We start from the raw sequence: 19,020 nt of genomic DNA, 5'->3' as shown, positions 1-19,020 counted from the left end.
AGTGAGTGTCCCAGAACTGTCAGAAATAGCCTATTTCTGACAGTTCTGGGACACTCACTCCATACAGCGGTTGAAACATTGTATCTATTTGTTTCCATAAATGGATCCATTTATGGAAACAAATAGATACAATGTTTCAACCGCTGTATGGAGTGAATGTCCCAGAACTGTCAAAAATAAGCTATTTCTGACAGTTCTGGGACATTCACTCCATAGAGCGGTTTCAACCGCTGTATGGAGTGAATGTCCCAGAACTGTCAGAAATAGCCTATTTCTGACAGTTCTGGGACATTCACTCCATACAGCGGTTGAAACATTGTATCTATTTTTTTCCATAAATGACATTCTGCAAATACACTTAGAGGAGCTCTGCAGATACACTTTTTGCCGGCTTGGAATTATTCTTATTTTCATCCTACTTCTTCTTCTTCTTCTTCATCCTCAGAAGAAGAAGAGGATGAGGATGAAGAAGAAGAAGAAGTAGGATGAAAATAAGAATTCCAAACCGGCAAAAAGTGTATGTGCAGAGTTCCTCTATTTCTGACAGTTCTCTGACAGCTTCTTCACATGTACAGCGGTTGAAACATCTGTATCCTAAATGGAAACTAATAGATACAATGTTTCAACCGCTGTACATGTGAAGGAACTGTCAGAGAAATGTCAGAAATAGCGGAGCTCTCTGCAGGGACACTTTTGCCGGCTGATCGGGAAAAATTCGATTCGCGCACCCGAAGTAGGCAAATATTCGGATTCGCCGCGAATCAAATTTTTCCTGAAATTTGTATCGAATTCCGGTTTGCCTGGTTCGATTCGCTCATCTCTAATGGTCGGCTTCAGTCCCAAGATTTGCCACAAGTGGCAAGGTGATTGAAGGAATCCTCCACGATGTGCCACTGTATTGTGACGGCAGGACAGCTCCACTATCAGAATGCACTGATTGGCTACAGTTGGCTGATTGAGAAAAATGTTCCAACGTTTCCGTTCAACAGAAGTTGATCGGAAAGGGGCATAGCTGATTCAAAATAAGCCTGCCATAGATGGACCAAAATTCTTCTAGTTCAGAAGGTACTATGCATAACAATCAGCTATCAGTGAGTAGGAGCCTTGTGTGAGGACATGGGAGCAGACATTGTTAGGGTAATCTCACCACTGAAAACTGAGGAAGGTGGTTATTGGTTCAAGCTGCCACTGGCCCCTTTAAACTTCAATTTTGAGTGTATTTTAGTCTTCAGAAATATGCAATAAAACAAATTATGTAAGTTTAATATTTAGTTTGAGCATCATTTACCAATATACAGATTCGTATACTTTCTATTAGCCGCATTTCATGTTTTTGGCTCATAAAGAAAACCTGTCATCAAGCAAAATACATCTGAAGAATCCCGCAATAGTCTGAGATCCCTGTATGGTTACTAGCTCCAGGGCAGTTACTTCTCCCACAGTGGAGCTGAACAGTTATTTAAAGCAGAACTAAACCCAACAATTTACCAGTTAATAAAAAATACATTTCTAGCATGCCAGGAATGTAACGGTCACATTTGCATGTGCGCTCAACCAAACTGTCAAACCATCAAATGGCTGGGATCATAACTGGTCACGTGCAGTTGCAGATCAAACACAGGCTAAGATGGCAGCTTCCGTGGCTGAAAAGGAGATGTGGGTTTAGTTCTGCTTTAACTGCCAGAAGAAAGTACAAGCATGTGAGTCGCAAACAACAATTTGATGGATTTCAGAGTGAAGCTCCACATTGGGAGCTAATCGTCCAGTATAAGATCATAATAGGAAACTTTGTCACAGAGCCAACAAGTTTCAGGGGCCAGAAATCACCCCCTTCATCTGGGCTTGAAAACAATAGCTAATGGAGGAATTCACAAAGATTAAAAAAGGTGGAACTTTACCCATTACAACTTGATAAATAATGTTCTTTATTAAGGAACATGCATTCCATATTAATAATTATGCTACCAAAATTAGTGTGTGCTGTAAATTGCCTCCAGCATCGTTCCTGTTACTTCTTGCTGGAGGCTGACATTTTGCTGAAGTCCAGAGTCCTGAGCAGCAGTAAATCTTTAGGCTGTCAGCAGATCAGCCTCTACAAATTCAGCACAGTGTTTAAAAATAGAGTGCAATTGAGCATGTGCAGAACAGGGTGAGACATTGCATTACTGGATTTTAAACAGTATAGGCACTTATTTTTAATGTTTTAAATAGCTATACCTACAGAATGGGTCAGCATGGAGTCATCTAGCAGGACTTAATTTTCTAACTAAAGTTCCACTTTAATCAGGACTGAGGAATTCCAAAAAGTGTCAGTGCCTACCTAATTAGTGCTTTCTGAGACAAATTAATGAAAGTGTTGTGTGCTACTTCTTTAATTCATTGCATGTGATGGGGCTCTGCATTCGAAATTGCTGTTATGTCCACTACAGTATTTTCACCACTGATAATGTATATTTTAGCACAGTTTTTAATTTAGAACATCGGCACAAGCGCTTCACAATTTCGGTGCATATGATCGGACAATATGGGAACTGTTGCTTAGCATTGTTACTGTGATTTGGCACAGCTGGTGCAACACCGCAAAGGACTTGTCTTAGAATGTTGTTCATTTCACACGAAGATAATGCACCAATTTTCACACCACAAAACTGACGCGTTTCCCTTTGTTATTTCCTCCCACTATATGTTCTTGGCTGAATTATGAGTACAAAGTAATGCAAACAAATGTTGGAGCAGAGTTAATCAAAGGCTGCTCAAACTATCTGTTGAGGAACCCTGTACTCCAATGTTTACTAAATGCAATTTCTCCTGCGCTCCGGGACCCAGGCCGGTGGTGAGTAGATCAAATCCCAACAAAGCAACCACCGGGGCATACAAGGTCGTGCAGCTCCAAACCAAGGCTGGGGAAGCCTGAACAGAACTGTGAAGTAAAACAAGAAGAAGCGCACCAACCTTGCGCATTACCTCAGTAACCAAAATTTATTTAGTAAAAGAATGGTACTCACAAACAGCGAATAAAAACAGGCATGTAAGTCCTCCCAGGGACTTCAAAGGCAAGAGGCCAGCGCGAATCAGAGCTCTGAGGAAGAAGGCATGACCTTCGAAACACGTCAGCTGTACTGAGTGGCTACCCCCATGATGGGATTCGCGCTGGCCTCTTGCCTTTGAAGTCCCTGGGAGGACTTACATGCCTGTTTTTATTCGCTGTTTGTGAGTACCATTCTTTTACTAAATAAATTTTGGTTACTGAGGTAATGCGCAAGGTTGGTGCGCTTCTTCTTGTTTTACTTCACACTCCAATGTTTATTTACTTAAAATGCAGCATACTTTGTATTCTTAATTCAGCCCAGTAGATATCTCTCATTTTCAAGGCCTGATGAAGAGGGCCCCTAAAATGCGTTTGTTCTATGACAAATTTATTCCACTAAGAATACTAAAATAAATACATATCTGGATGAATAAATACCGGTGTCACTTAAAGGATAAGTTCACCTTTTTGACAAAAATAATAAATGCACATTTTTTTGCAGGCAAAAAAAAATGTACATTATTTTTGTCTGCAGAAGCCTGAAAACCATTGCACCAGCTGGCAGGAGATCGCTGATGCCATGCAGGTCTCCTGCAGACCTGTCAGAAAATCTGCTTTCCGTAAGGCATATACGAGTAAACAGATAATTTGACAGGAAGCTTCAATTAATTACCACAGCACTCCACAGCACCGTGGTAGTTCATTGAAAACTGCAAGCCGACAGCTGCTAAGGCTGCCAGGACTTGTAGGCACTCATTCACAGAAGTCTGTGAATGAGTGACAGGGCTGTGTGGGGGCGCAACCTCGCACGGCCGCGCTGTTTTCAAATCTGTCAGAGGGAGACGGGTGGAGGGTGTGGGTGCAGCTATGAGAACATGTTACATTTTCCACCCTAAAAACAGGGGGAACATGTAACATGTTCCCAAAGGTGAACTTATCCGTTAAATTTCAGATCTCCTTGGTTACAAACCAAGGAAACTGAAGACTCTGCCAGCCCAGAATCCAGATACCCTGTCTAAATACAGTTTATCAGTAGACTAACCCCAGGGTACCAGTGCTACCCCTTCATTTTGCCCTAAACGGTTTTATGGCAGATTATCTTTAGGGCTCTTTCAGCTAGGCAATAATGCTTAGTGGCCTCTGAAAAGCAATCTCTGGAAGATGGCTTTTCAGAGGGTGGTATAGCAGCATCAGGCAGGTGTTCAGGAGGAGCTATTGCCATCTTTTGAAGCGGGATTAATTCCCTTTTTCTTTTTTCTTTTAATTGTCGTACAGAAAGCGGACTATGCCACAACTGCAAGCCAAGTGTTAGGCGGCATTGGGATCAATATGGCAGCACTGCAAATGCAAGCCAGACAATGCCACTTGTCAAACTCTGCAGCCAAAGTTAAAAGTGGTTCAGTTGTGGCAATAATGAAAGCTGTAATGTTAGAATTCCAGTGGGTGGCGGTAAAACTGTAGCGCAGCCGCCTGTTATTACTACTCCCAGCCATCAGTGTGAAAGAGCCCTTCAAGATCATCTGCACCCAAAACTAACATTTTCTCATTCATTTGTATAGTATGGATATTCCATTGGAAGAATGTGATGCCATCCAGTCTCCAAGTGATATATGACGTTAACAGGTAACTCAAGAGTTGTACATATGAGGCTGACAACAAGGTAGGGGTTTTCCTTTAACAGAATTAAAATACTACTTTTTTAGATATAAATGTAATTAATTTTCCTAACATTGCACATTTTCGGATCTTATCTGATTGCTTTTCAAACACCACAACTGATCAGCAGTGATCCATAGTCCTCTATGCTGTAGAAGGTGGAGCTGTAGAATCAGTGGATGCCAACGGTTTCCCAACAGCTGATGGGGTGTGGGATTTTTGGATACGTTCTCTAGAAAGACAAAACACAAAACGGTAATAAATAAATTGATTTTACAAGCGTACAGCATATATCCGTGGTGGCGAACCTATGGCTCGCATGCCGCAGTGGGCCCTCTCGGTCGGCACATGAGCCAAGTGGCCCCAGGAGTCAAGCAACTGATAACAGTGCACATAGGGGCCAATGCGCATGCTCGGAAATGAGTAGCGGCGCCAGGCGATGACGTTACAAGCCGCAACTAATTAGCCACGATTCGCCTGAGCTTTCACATGGTTGGTCAGTGCACTGCCAAGGATATATACTGTATATTGGATTGGCGGTGAGTTTTAATACATTTGTTTTTATTAACACAAGATTTTAGCTTGTGCTGGTGGTCAATGGAACTTTGCCCCCTTGTGCTGGTGCTCAGCGGAACTTTGCCCCCTTGTGCTGGTGCTCAGCGGCACTTTGCCCCCCTGCGCTGGTGCTCAGCGGCACTTTGCCCCCCTGCGCTGGTGCTCAGCGGCACTTTGCCCCCCTGCGCTGGTGCTCAGCGGCACTTTGCCCCCCTGCGCTGGTGCTCAGCGGCACTTTGCCCCCCTGCGCTGGTGCTCAGCGGCACTTTGCCCCCCTGCGCTGGTGCTCAGCGGCACTTTGCCCCCCTGCGCTGGTGCTCAGCGGCACTTTGCCCCCCTGCGCTGGTGCTCAGCGGCACTTTGCCCCCCTGCGCTGGTGCTCAGCGGCACTTTGCCCCCCTGCGCTGGTGCTCAGCGGCACTTTGCCCCCCTGCGCTGGTGCTCAGCGGCACTTTGCCCCCTTGCGCTGGTGCTCAGCGGCACTTTGCCCCCTTGCGCTGGTGCTCAGTGGAGAGTCCACAGCACTGTGCAACCAATAATTTGAGTGACTCAACCTTCACAGGGTGGCTTCTTCTGCTCCTGGCTCCCAGAGAAATTGACAGGAGAACATAACAAAGGTTAAGTATATGTTGGGGAAGGGAGATTAAGGCTCCGTTCACATACAGTATATGCATTTTGTGTTTGATGCTTTCTGCAGTGCTCTTTGCAGTTTGTTTTGCGTTTTTCTACACGCGTTTTTGATACGTTTTGTTTAACTTTTTTTTTTGTTAAAGTGGAATTTTTTTCCGTTGCTGGACAGAATAAAAATGCAAAACATAATGCCATGCATTTCAGTAGCTTCTTCATTGAACTCTATTGTAGCAAAAATGCTGCTTTTTGCTTTTAAAAAAATTCCCTGACCCTTTCCAAAAAAGCAGCACCTCAAAAAAAGAATAGATGTGAACATGTTCCATAGGAAACCATGTTAAAAATGGACTGTAGTGTGTTTCTGCAAAAAGCACTATGGAAATGAATTGGTGCCTGTATGAACAAAGCACAGGTTCAATTTAACCCAATGTTCTCTTTGGTGATGGTAATTCTGAATAGATAAGCTGGGGTTCTCCTAAAAAACTTTGCCCCTATTGCTGCCAGTTGGCTTTACACCTTTATTCTGCAGTAACGTTTGGTAAACGATGAGTTTTACCATGTGTTACCACAACATACCATAACACATGGCACCCCAGCGCACAGTATAGTAGGTGCTTACAGACTGTGCTGCAGTGGACCATAATGCAAGTTCTTTGCACTGGGGAGTGCTGCTTTAATAAAAATGGAGCATGTCCCGTTTTTGTTCATTACCAGCATTACCAGCCTAATAGAAATGAATTGGCTGCCTTAACACAACACACCTCAATGTGTAAAATACCACATATTAACACACACTGATCAGCCATAACATTATAACCACTGACAGGTAAAGTGAATACCAATGATTATCTTGTTACAATGGCATCTGAAAGTAGGTAGGATACATTAGGCAGCAAGTTAAACATGTCGTGTCTGTAGGTGATGTGTTGAAAGTAGAAAACATTGGCAAATGTGAGGATTTGAGTGACTGACAAGGGTCAAATTGTAATGGCTAAATGACTGGGTCAGAAACTGCAGCTCTTGTGGGATGTTCCGGGTCTGCAATGGTCAGGACCTAATAAAAGTGGTCCCAGGAAACAAAACTGGCAAACCAGTGAGATGGATGACCGAGGCTCATTGATTCACATGGGGAGCAAAGGCTGGTCTATGTAGTCTGATCTAATAGAAGAGCTACTATAAGCTCAGATTATTTTATTTATTGCAGGTACTTCTATAGCACCGTCGACTTACACAGTGCTTTACATACACACACACACACACATATATATATATATATATATATATATATATATATATATATATATAGTACATTCACATCAGTCACATTATTGTAAAACTTAATACTGGCTTTGAAAAAAGTTGTCAGAACACACAGTGTTCCAGTTTGTTTTGTATGGGGTTGCGTAGCTGAAGACTGGTCAGGGTGCCCATGCTGACCCATGTGCACAGCCATGGGCACATGAGCATCAGAACTGGATCACAGAAGACGATGGCCTGGTCTAATGAATTCAAGAAAGGTTTGAGAAACTCAACAAGGAGTTTGAGGTGTTGACATGGCCTCTAGATCTCAATCCAATCGAGCTTCTGTAGGATGTGCTGAAAGAAAAAGTCTGATCCATAGAGGCCCCACCTCACAACTTACTGGACTTAAAGTAGGGGTGTCAAACTGGCGGCTCTCCAGCTGTTGCAAAACTACATGTCCCATCATACCTCTGCCTTTGGGAGTCATGCTTGTAACTGTCAATCTTGCAATGCCTCATGGGACTTGTAGTTTGGCAACAGCTGGAGGGCCACCAGTTTGACACCTGTGACTTAAAGGATCACCTACTGATGGCTTGGTGCCAGATACCACATCATACCTTCAGAGGTCTAGCGGAGTCCATGTCTCAATATGGGGTCATAATGTTATGGCTGACCATTGTATATGATAAATCTTGAGATTGATTACTGGGGACTTTAACGCAAGTAGCCTAAGAAACATACTATAGCCACTGATACATACTGAAATACTTTGTCCCTTTGTGGATTAGACAAATAACGTCCTGTTTTAGAAAGGAAGGAGGTTCGGTAAGTTGTTGCTGTCTTGCCTCGCAGTGGTTTGTTGATATTGTATCGGCCAACTCCAACTGGGTTCTGAAATCAGGAGCATTAAATATACAGATTACCAAATCAATAGTGAAACAGTAAACGGGAAGATAAGGAAAGAATAAATACATGGCATTTTTAGTGAGCACATATTTTGGCTATTGTACATTTATTTTAATGTTTATTGTATAGTGACCCTTCCAGGTTAAAACATTTTCAGAAAGAATCCCTGCAATACAAGATACAGTATATTATACTCCCCTCTCCAGGGTCTTCCACATGTGTCTTATGCCACTGCCCCCCCCACTGTGCTCCATTGTTCTATCCTTTGACCTACATCACTGCTGTGTCTTGTAGTGACACAGGGGTCAACGGACGGAACCATAGCAAGTGGCAGGGAACACAGGAATCTGACAATCCCAAAAGTATCAAATACTATAAACAACTTTATTGAAAGGTCCCGTATTGTGCTCAGATGACATACTAAAAGACTATGTGAGCAAAGCTGGCATGTGGCCTGGCAAAAATGCAAGTACCAAGTGCAATGAGGTTCCAAGGGGATATGTAGATAACCATAGTATGGGCAGCTCCAACTACTCATCTGACCAGCAATGAGACATGAGCACAAAACAAATAAAGGAGCATTCCCAGCCCTGTGGAAGTCAATAGAGCCAAAAGCCTCGGAACAGATAAAGTCAAAATTCACTTTATTGTAAAGTTAAAGGGCATGACATACAGTACTACCCAGACTGATACATCACCAAGCCAGTGGAGAGGGGAAAAACATATTCCCAGAAGTTGAAGGATGGCACATGATCCTGGACCCAACAGTAGGTTACACCTCCCAGTAGCCTCAGGACAGCGGGACAAGTGTGTGGATTTTGTCCACTGGGGTCACATGGTTTGAATGCTCTCCAAGACTTCCAGTTTGCCCTCACCAGCCAACTTCGGGTGGTCTTCCACCAGGTGTATGACATCACATCTGCTTCTGGGACATGAGACTTCTGGTGGACGTGCCATCTTCCAACAGCCATAATCCACACAGTTCTCCCACTGTCCTGAGGCTCCTGGGCGGTGTAACCTACTGTTGGGTCTGGGATCATGAGTCATCCTTCAGCTTCTGGAATTGCGTGTTTCTCCTCCCCACTGGCTTGGTGATGTATCAATCTGGGCACTCCTGTATGTCATGCCCTTTAAAAATCAAATTGAATTTTGATTTTATCTGTTCCTGGGCTTGTAGCTGCATATTTACCTAGAGGTCTATTTTTTTTTTTTTTTATTGCAGTGCAAAGGTATCAAGTTTTCTCTCAGCTCTCATAAATGATCCCATATTTTGCCCAGTAAGCTCACTTCCTGTGAGTGTCGGCTCCATTTAGTGGCTATAATTCAGTATTTTCCCGATTAAGGTATTTCAGGCAAATACTGCATTATGGTCATCCAATGGAGCTGGCGATCACAGAATATAAATGTATAATATAATATAAATGCATTTGTTATATGTTGGATTGTTTGTGACAGCTGAGCTGTATGAATGCTTGGGACAATGAGGGTTGATGGACTAGTTTCCAGGTCTTTTAGTCAAAGATTAACTGCACAAGCTGAAGTCAGAAGCTGATCGGCTACCATGCACTGTCCAGATTTTGTCTGTAGCACAAAGACCTGTCCTTAGCTACTGATTGCCTCATTGTATGATCATTTTACAAAAAGCTAGAAAGTTTCAATTATTAATATTGATTACTTTTGTGGGATAAGCTGGCCATACATGGTTAGAATTTTGTTTGAAAATATTCACTTTTAAATATACATGCGATTTTCTAGTGGTTAAGCCAGTCATAGATGATGTGATTTTCTTTCCTGCAACCCGTGGAAAATTGCTCAATTCCCCTATCAACACAGTCAGGGAGGCCATCCCTGACAGGAGAATACAATGATTATTGCTAGCAGCTATAGCTCCTGGCAATAAATCGCATGCAAGATCTGACAGGCTGGTTGTACCCAAGTCGTACAACAATTGAATTGGGTACAATCAGCCTGCCCATAGATTGTTCAAATCTCGGCTGTTCCCTGCTGAACTGGCTGAGATTAGAACCATCTGTGGCCGGCTTTAACCGGGACAATCATTTTCAACCAATGAAGAATAAAAATCGAAAGCAAAGTATGGCATTTTTTTCTTGTTTCTTGTCTGAATTACCGGTAATGAAATTCTAACTATTAATGTGGTCCTTAGTCAGGAAAAATGTATACTTAATGTAATGCGCTTGTGCTAGGAAACTATTGATCCAACATTAGAAGCTTTGTTGTCACAAACATTTGTTCTTTGAAACCAGGGCTGTAGGTCATTTTTTTTTTCTGGGGCGGTTCAGCTTGCAGCTGAGCTGCATTTTTACAGCTCTCCCCTCTTCTCCTATTGCTGCGGAGGATGGAGGGGCTGGGCACTGAGAAGAACACAGCAGCAGTAGGGAGGAGGAACACAGCGGCAGTGGGGAGGAGGGGCAGAAAAAAACAGAATGATCAGGTATGTTCTATGCAGCACTGGGGGCAGTGATCAGCAGCAATTTCTTGTATGGCTTTCAATGAAGCAGCTGCAAGCCTCTTCTCCTCCTCACCCTTCCACGGCGTCCAGCTGCTTCATTGAAAGGAGATCGCTGCTTGTCACTTCCCCCACCTACACCCCTCCTACACAGCCCTAGTCCCGGCACTGCTCACTACTGCCACCTTATTTCAGACCCACCCCCTTATCTACCCCCCTGTTTGAACCGATCATATAAGATAGAAGGATGTAGGAAAAATACAAAAGGTTTATATACTGTATAAATATATACACACAGTACAGACATATATATACTGTAGTATGTTTATTCATAAATTGAAATAAACTTTGCATATTTATTTTGTTGATTTCACAAACAATAAATGAAACCTGATTTTTACACCTAGAAATCTATTCCTGTAGCAGATCTGGATTAATTGAATTGGATGACAAAATGATAGCACCACTGAATGCTCCAATGAACAATTTTTAAGAATTTCTTACAAACATTCAAACAAGAACTTAACTGCATATGGCCAGCTTTAGAAGTGCTTATCATTGCCCCCTAAGGTGATTCTAAATGGGTCAATATTCATCAAAGCATTGCATTGGATAAGGGGCTTGATAAAGCTATTAATGTCCAATCCAAGGTTCAGCTCCACAATTAAAGTGCAAACATGGCTGTACATGTGAATTACAAATAATTTGATCTGACTAATAGTAACAAAGTATGCATGCTACAAAAAGCAAAACAAAATAGATAATAGACTTACAGAACTTCCAAAAAGTAATCGGCACGATTTTTTCTCAAATCTTTTTGCAGAAGTAAGGAATGGGGCCGATGATTGTCTTACTGATTTAAAGAGTGGTTTTGTGTCATACGATCCGGGCCCTGGAGAATCCTGTTGAAAGAAAAACAAGACACTGCTACATAGACAAATATCATGAAAACGCAAAATGCATTCATATCACTAATTCCATATCTACCAGGGGCAGACTGACCAGTTGGAAACTCGGGCACTGCCTGAGGGCCCGGGGTCAGTAGGGGGCCCCATGAGATGCCCCTGGTACCTTTTTCATAGGCTTTGAGTTTAGGCAAGGACACAGGGGCCCCATGATCCCCTATTGCCCGGGGGCCCCATGAGTTGTCAGTCCGCCCCTGATATCTACTGTATATACATCAATTTAAAATCTCACTGGTACTGGTATAGGACGCCACCAGGGCACTCATATACATTAACAAAATGTACCTAAACACATATACAAAGTATTTATGTTGCAAAACATGCTGTCAATGGGCACTTTACCAGGCAAAACCTGATTTGATTTGCATCCTTCTCTGAATACTCTTTAGCATCCTTTCTCAGCCGTTTTACCCCAGAGGAACCCCTAAATTAAGTTTCAGGTTTTTAAGAACCTTTAATAAAACCAATTAATTTGGGAGTCAATTGGAAAAATGCCTCTTACATTGAAGGTCAGTAAAAAGAATGTAACCTTAAAGTGGAGGTAATTGGTGTAATGCTGCTGGCTCTGCCAAGTGGTGTTGGCCCAGGAAATATGCAGGCACCAACAAATAGTAGAACAATCAACCACAGCTCAAGGAATTCCCCAACAACCTCTGGAGGAACCCTGGTTGAAAATGGCTGCGCTAGAGACTGTAGTTTATGAAAATCCCAGGAGGTCAGAAGTCAGATGCTGCAACCATCACGCACCAACAAACTATTCCATGGTCATGGTCAAGTCACTTAGATCAGGCATGTGGAACAAATGCAATAGGATCCAAAGGGCTACACACTTGAAAACTGAATCCAATTTATTGATAATAATCTTTAAACTCCATATACACTCACTGTCCACTTTATTATTGGGTACACCTTGCTAGGGTTGGACCCCCTTTTGCCTTCAGAACTGCCTTAATTCTTCACGGCATAGATTCAACCAGGTGTTGGAAACACCCCTCACAGATTTGGGTTCATATCGAATATGAGTTACTGTTGCCTTTCTATCATCTAGAACCACTCTGCATATTCTCCTCTGACATCAACAAGGCATTTTCATCCACATAACTGCTGCTCACTGGATATTTTCTCTTTTCCAGACCATTATCTGTAAACCCTAGAGATGGTTGTGAGTGAAAAGTCCAGTAGATCAGCAGTTTTTGATCTGGCACCAAAAACCATGCCATGTTCAAAGGCACTTAAATCCCAATACTTCCCCATTCTGATGCTCGGTTTGAACTTCAGCAAGCTGTCTTCAACACGTCTAGATGCCTAAATGCATTGAGTTGCTGTCATGTGATTGGCTGATTAGTAATTTGTGTATCAAGCAATTGAACAGGTGTACCTAATAAAGCGGCAGGCGAGTGTACAGCAATAGACACCACTGATGTGGTGAAACCTTGGTTTCATCAGACCATAACACATTTTCCCACATGCTTTTGGGAGACTTCAGATGTGTTTTTGCAAAAATTTAGCCGGGCTTGGATGTTTTTCTTTGTAAGAAAAGGTTTCTATCTTGCCACTCTACCCCATAGCCCAGACATATGAAGAATATGGGAGATTGTTGTCACATGTACCACACAGCCAGTACATTCCAGATATTCCTGAAGCTCCTTTAGTGTTGCTGTAGGCCTCTTGGCAGCCTCCCAGACCAGTTTTCTTCTTGTCTTTTCATCAATTTTGGAGGGACGTCCAGTTCTTGGTAATGTCACTGTTGCACCATATTTTCTCCACTTGATGACGACTGTCTTCACTGAGTTCCATGGTATATCTAATGCCTTAGAAATTCTTTTGTACCCTTCTCCTGACTGATACCTTTTAACAATGAGATCCCTCTGATGCTTTGGAAGCTCTCTGCAGACCATGGCTTTTGCTGTAGCATGTGACCAAGAAAATGTCAGGAAAGACCTACTAGAACAGCTGAACTTTATTTGGGGTTAATCAGAGGCACTTTAAATGATGGCAGATGTGTACTGACTCCTATTGAACATGATTTTGAATGTGATTGCTTAATTCTGAACACAGCTACATCCCCAGTTATAAGCGGGTGTGCACACTTATGCAACCACATTATTTTAGTTTTTTATGTTTACTCCCCCTCAAAGATTTCAGTTTGTTTTTCAATTGAGTCATACAGTGTATAGGACACATTAAGGCAGAAAAAGTTCTGCAATGATTTAGCTTTGTCTCATTTTTTTACATCACAGAAACCTGACATTTTAACAGGGGTGTGTAGACTTCTTATATCCTCTGTATGTAGTTTGTGCACAAATAATACAAAGGAGGAAGTGAAGCCAGGAGGGATCAGTCACAGGTGCTGCAAATGAATCTGTGATAAGGGTTCAGCTTTTTAAAGAGCGGTATCTCCTGTGTTCTCTATGTCATGAATAAGCGATAGCAGCGTGAAATGCGTTGATTGTGTTTCCTTGCTCCCACGGTATCTACTGTTGCTGTATATGGCATTTTAAAGATGATCAATAAAGTGGATGCAGTTTTCAAGTGTGCAGCTGTTTGGATTCTATTGCATTTGTTTCACAGGGCTGGATGAGTGGCGCTTGCACCGGAATACACTGCAGGTGAAAGGCTGTGTAGCAGACCCACCTGGAGCAGCAGCATACACACTGAGTGCACTTAGATCATGCACTTTCCCTGTTCTAACGTCTGGTTAAACAGAAGACCGCTTAATCATCTCTGAGTTCTTCATTTACTGAGTAGCAGCCCGGATATTCATTTTTTAGCTGTTAACATTATTATCATGCAAGTGTACCTAATACTGTAGTCATTGAGTACATGTGCTGACCACCAACAAGAACATTCTAGTAAGCTATACAATACATGATACTTACAACCGGCTGAGGCCAGTGAGTGAGGGAGCTGCAGAATATTCTTTCTGGTGGGACTTTTGGATACTGAGCAATCTTCCCAAACTTTCCATTTTTCTTCTGATGCTCACCCTCCAATTCCTCAATAAATGATTTTACTTTATATTGTCCTGGTTCAGATGGAGTACGTTTCTGTGGATAAATCAAAGTAAGCCTTAATATTGCTGGACATTACATAGTTAGTCTGGCTGAAAAAAGACAAAAGTCCATCCAGTTCAACCATTAAAAAAAAAAAAAAAAAATTGATCCAGAGGAATACAAAAAAACCCAGCAAAACACGATCCAATTTTCTCCTGCAGGGGAAAAAATTCCTTCCTTATCCGTGAGGCAATCGGATATTCCCAAATCAACTTTACCTATAAATGTTAGTATCCATTTATATTTTGTGTATCTAGGAAAGAATCCAGGCCTTTTTTGAAGCAATCCACTGAGCTGGCCAGAACCAACTCTTCAGGGAGTCTATTCCACATTTTCACAGCTCTCACTGTGAAGAAGCCTTTCCGTGTTTGGAGATGAAATCTCTTTTCCTCTAGATGTAAAGAGTGCCCCCTTGTCCTCTGTGATGTCCTCAGGGTGAATAGCTCTACACTGAATTCACTATAGGAACTACTGATGTATTTATACATGTTGATCATATCCTTCCTTAATATCCTCTTCTCAAGAGAGAATACATTCAGTTCCTCTAATCTTTCCTCATAGCTGATCTCCTCCATGCCTCGTATCAGTTTGGTTGCCCTTCTCTGTAATTTCTCCAGTTACCCAATGTTCTTTTTGTGAATTGGTGCCCAAAACTGAACTGCATATTCCAGATGAGGTCTTACTAATGATTTGTACCGGGGTAATATGATATCTCTCTCTCTGGAGTCTATACCTCTTTTAATACAAGAGAGGATTTTGCTCTGTTTAGAAACTGCAGCCTGGCATTGCATGCCATTATTAAGCTTGTGATCTACCAGAACTCCCAGATCCTTCTCCACCATTGATTCCCCCAGTTGTACCCCCCCCAGTATGTATGATGCATGCATATTCTTAGCCCCCAAGTGTGAACCTTACATTTATCAACATTAAACCTCATTTGCCACGTAGTTGCCCAATTAGTGCATTGAGGTCGGCTTGTAAGTTGGAGACATCCTGTAAGGACATTATTCCACTGCACAACTTGGTGTCATCTGCAAAGACTGAAATGGTATTTATAATCCCAGACCCATTAAAACATTTAAAAATATTTTTTTTTCTCCATTTAAAAAGGATTACAAAATTAATGCTGACAGTACATGGGAAATCTGATCCACTTTCAGCTGAAAAAAATGTCTAAATAAATTAATTCATGCAACCTACCACCATGGCTATCAATACATAGAAATGATGGAAGATGTTGGAGTCAGGTTGTCTTGATGAATTTGGTTGTTTTTGGAAAAGCTACTTGAAATTGCTTGAAAATTAAATATGGATCCTTTTGGAGATGCTCACAGTTCCCTGTCTCTGGCAGGGCAAAACTATAAATCAAGCAGTAACCTATAGCAACTAGGTACAATCATCTTTTCCTTTAGGGTGATGAAAACTATTATTTGATAGCTTGATTTAGTTTACTGCACATCATTATCCTAGTTGTACAGTAACCATGGATTATAAATTGGTGTAGGGGTGCTGCATGGGCTTTCCATTGAAGACCACATAGGGACCGAATAGACAGGTAAGTACATACTCTTATTTGAGTTCCAGCTCTTTAAGTGACATCAAGATTCGGTGCAGGTGACTTCTTGTGATAAACAGAATGAAGAGTGCTTGCACTTTCAAGAAGCGCAAGTTAAATGTGCATATCATAAATATCATATCCAAATCGGGACCCTGGTGGTCATCATGGATCTGGTCTCAACCTGGGGGAGGGGGGCTCCAATGGCACACACACACACCGGACAGCACTCCAGACCTCGCAGCAAACCAATCCAGCACACAGGGACACAGGGATAAATCCTTTTGCGATTCCGGTCACTTTGCACTGCCTTGTACCAAAGGTACTACTCCACCTTAAATGGCTCAGAATGAAGCCACTAAACAAAGGTATTCCGATAGTGTAGTACGTTACATTGGCACAAGTATCAAATTCCAATCAAAGGAGACAGAAAAGGAGAGGAGCCTTGCCGTGCTGACGTCACACCGCCAAGGCCGCACAATGGTCCGGAGGCCATTTTGAAACTTTAAGCTGCATGCTGGATTTTCTGTCTCCTTTGATTGGAATTTGATACTCGTGCCAATAAAACGTACTACACTTTCAGAATACCTTTGGTGGCTTCACTCTGAGCCATTTAAGGTGCAGTAGTACCTTTGGTACAAGGCGGTGCAAAGTGACCGGAATTGCAAAAGGATTTATCCCCGTGTCCCTGTGTGCTGGATTGGTTTGCTGCGAGGTCTGGAGTGCTGTCCGGTGTGTGTGTGCCATTGAAGCCCCCCTCCCAAGGTTGAGACCAGATCCATGAGGACCACCAGGGTCCCGTTTTGGATATGATATGCGCATTTAACTTGCGCTTCTGGTAAGTGCAAGCTCTCTTCATTCTGTTTATCACAAGAAGTCACCTGCACCGAATCTTGATGTCACTTAAAGAGCTGGAACTCAATTATTTGATTCACAGTGGTTCTCATCCATTCACAAGTTCATTGGACTTTTAGTTTAAAGCACCTTATGTTTCGCCATATATTTATTGAGTTGTTTTATATCCTAAATGGGTACCGGATATTCACATTTGTGTAATTTTTTTCACCATTGGTTGATTTTCTTCATCCATTCACCATTGCACTTGTCACTTTTTTGACAAATTTTGGAGTTCACTTTAATTGCATGAGGTGATTGTACGAATTTGCACATTTTATACACAGTCACGTGGATTTTAGCGCTGCATATATGCTTTTTATGTTTTACTTGAGGATTAAGGGGTTTATCCTTTTATGCTAGCAGCTGGTTGGTTTTTGTGCACTCAGTCATATTACTTGTTTTTATGTGGTTTTTTTTACATACTCTTATTGCACTACAGGGAAGGGGAACAGCGTCAGTAGTTTAATCCAAAAGTCCAGTTCCAAAAGCTCCTTGGGAGTACCTCTGTAAATTGCAGTATCACAATTATTAGGAGAAATAAAGCTGCGCTCCTGTACCACAATTAGTCCTTTAAAAGCACATAGAGATTTTATTATAAAATTGTAATCTCCAAATTGTTTATCATATAAACAAGGACTGTAATTTTATGTGATCAGAAATGATCAGTCTCAAAAATCTTCCAAAATAATCCAAAAGTAAATGGCTTACTTATCCAGAAGAGAATGTCATGCCTGTGTTGCGGTGACCAGGAATCAGCAGTTGTGACATAGTATAGGATAGGTCAACGTTGTTGCTAGATGTGTCCCCAAGTCGTGGGGAGAGCTATGATGCAGGAAGTACAATCACTCTAAGCTCCGCTGAGACTTGGGGACTCAAAACAGCATTCCTCTGGTCACCGGACGTGGCGCGCCAGATGCGACATCATCAGGACCAGAAAACAGCCACTGACCGGAAGACACACCTTACTGGAATGCAAGCCTCGGCGCTGTTGATGTGAGATTAGGCTGTTGTCATGACAACGCATTTCAGGTGTGGCCCTTTCTCAAGTCATGTGACTACTACAGTCTATGGGACATAAATATGGGCCCTCCAGGAATCAATTATGTTCTTAAGGGGACATTACCACTTCTTGGAACCACAGCACCAGCACACTATAGTCCCATATATAAAACCATATATGATATAAACAATTTCTGAAAGTGTACCAAAAGTCCCACATGCTGCATCTTTGGTTCACGTTTAGGGCTCATGTACACTGCAGCTGATAAACTCACATTTAGGAGCTGTTCAGTGTTTTTTTTTAGCAGCCCCTGAACTCACCCTAATGTTTTCCTATGTGTCCATGTACACATCTTCGTTTACAGGCATTTGAGTTTACAGTCGTTTTTTTGAACGCAGAAAACTTGCATTCAGCAGTCGAATTTTATCAGCGTTTCAAATGCAAAACGCTTGTAAACGCGGCAAATCGCATTTATAAGCGTTTGCTAATTTTTTTTTAACTCTTCCAGTTCCCAATGCTGTCCAGAGCCTTTTTTCATCATAAAATATGCATGCAAAGCGTTTTCAGGGTACTCAGATGGACAAAACACTGAATACAGGATGTTCCTACCAAGCTTGTCATACATTGTAATGACCAATTCACACCTCAGACCTCTCCCACCCTTGGAAACAAAAGATATGTTAATGACCATTCACACCTCAAAATCCTCATGGTGACCCCCTGCCAGGTGGCCTTAATGACCCACTCCACCAGTCACCTTCCCACCCTTGGAAACAAAAGAAATGTTAATGAGCAACTCACACCTACGTAATTTCAACAAGTACTGCTGTCTCTGCATTTCTCTGAAACAGTCTGAAATAGTTAATAATTTACCACTTTTCAGTGCATTCTGGGCATTTGGGAGGTTCTCCTGTGCTTATCTTTAAAAAACACACATAAAAGCGTTATGCAAACGCAGCTAAACAGATGTTTTTTAACCTACGTTTTCCAGCAGTCAGTTTCCATCGTTCAGAAGTGTCCTGTGTACATGGGGCATTAGAAAATACACCAAAAACGTGGGACATAATAG

The 19,020-nt window shown here is 42.1% G+C and overlaps 1 protein-coding gene across 1 annotated transcript in view; it reads right to left on the bottom strand.

The window, feature by feature from the left end:
* Positions 1-3,287: 3,287 nt before the first annotated feature.
* The window catches only part of CIMAP2 (ciliary microtubule associated protein 2), a 35,703-nt gene continuing 19,970 nt past the window's right edge, over positions 3,288-19,020 (bottom strand). The window contains exons 7-10 of the mRNA XM_089666615.1: positions 14,326-14,493; positions 11,255-11,383; positions 7,869-7,999; positions 3,288-4,916 (exon numbers count right to left, since the gene is read on the bottom strand). Of these exons, the coding sequence (XP_089522741.1) occupies positions 4,829-4,916; positions 7,869-7,999; positions 11,255-11,383; positions 14,326-14,493 (516 nt within the window). The 3' untranslated portion in view covers positions 3,288-4,828. The remainder of the gene's footprint in view (positions 4,917-7,868; positions 8,000-11,254; positions 11,384-14,325; positions 14,494-19,020) is intronic.

Source organism: Staurois parvus, unplaced genomic scaffold (assembly GCF_062004578.1).
Source record: "Staurois parvus isolate SC_StPar_1 unplaced genomic scaffold, SC_StPar_1.0 ptg002753l, whole genome shotgun sequence".
Classification (NCBI taxonomy): Eukaryota; Metazoa; Chordata; class Amphibia; order Anura; family Ranidae; genus Staurois; species Staurois parvus.
This window is presented reverse-complemented; position numbering and strand designations above follow the sequence as displayed.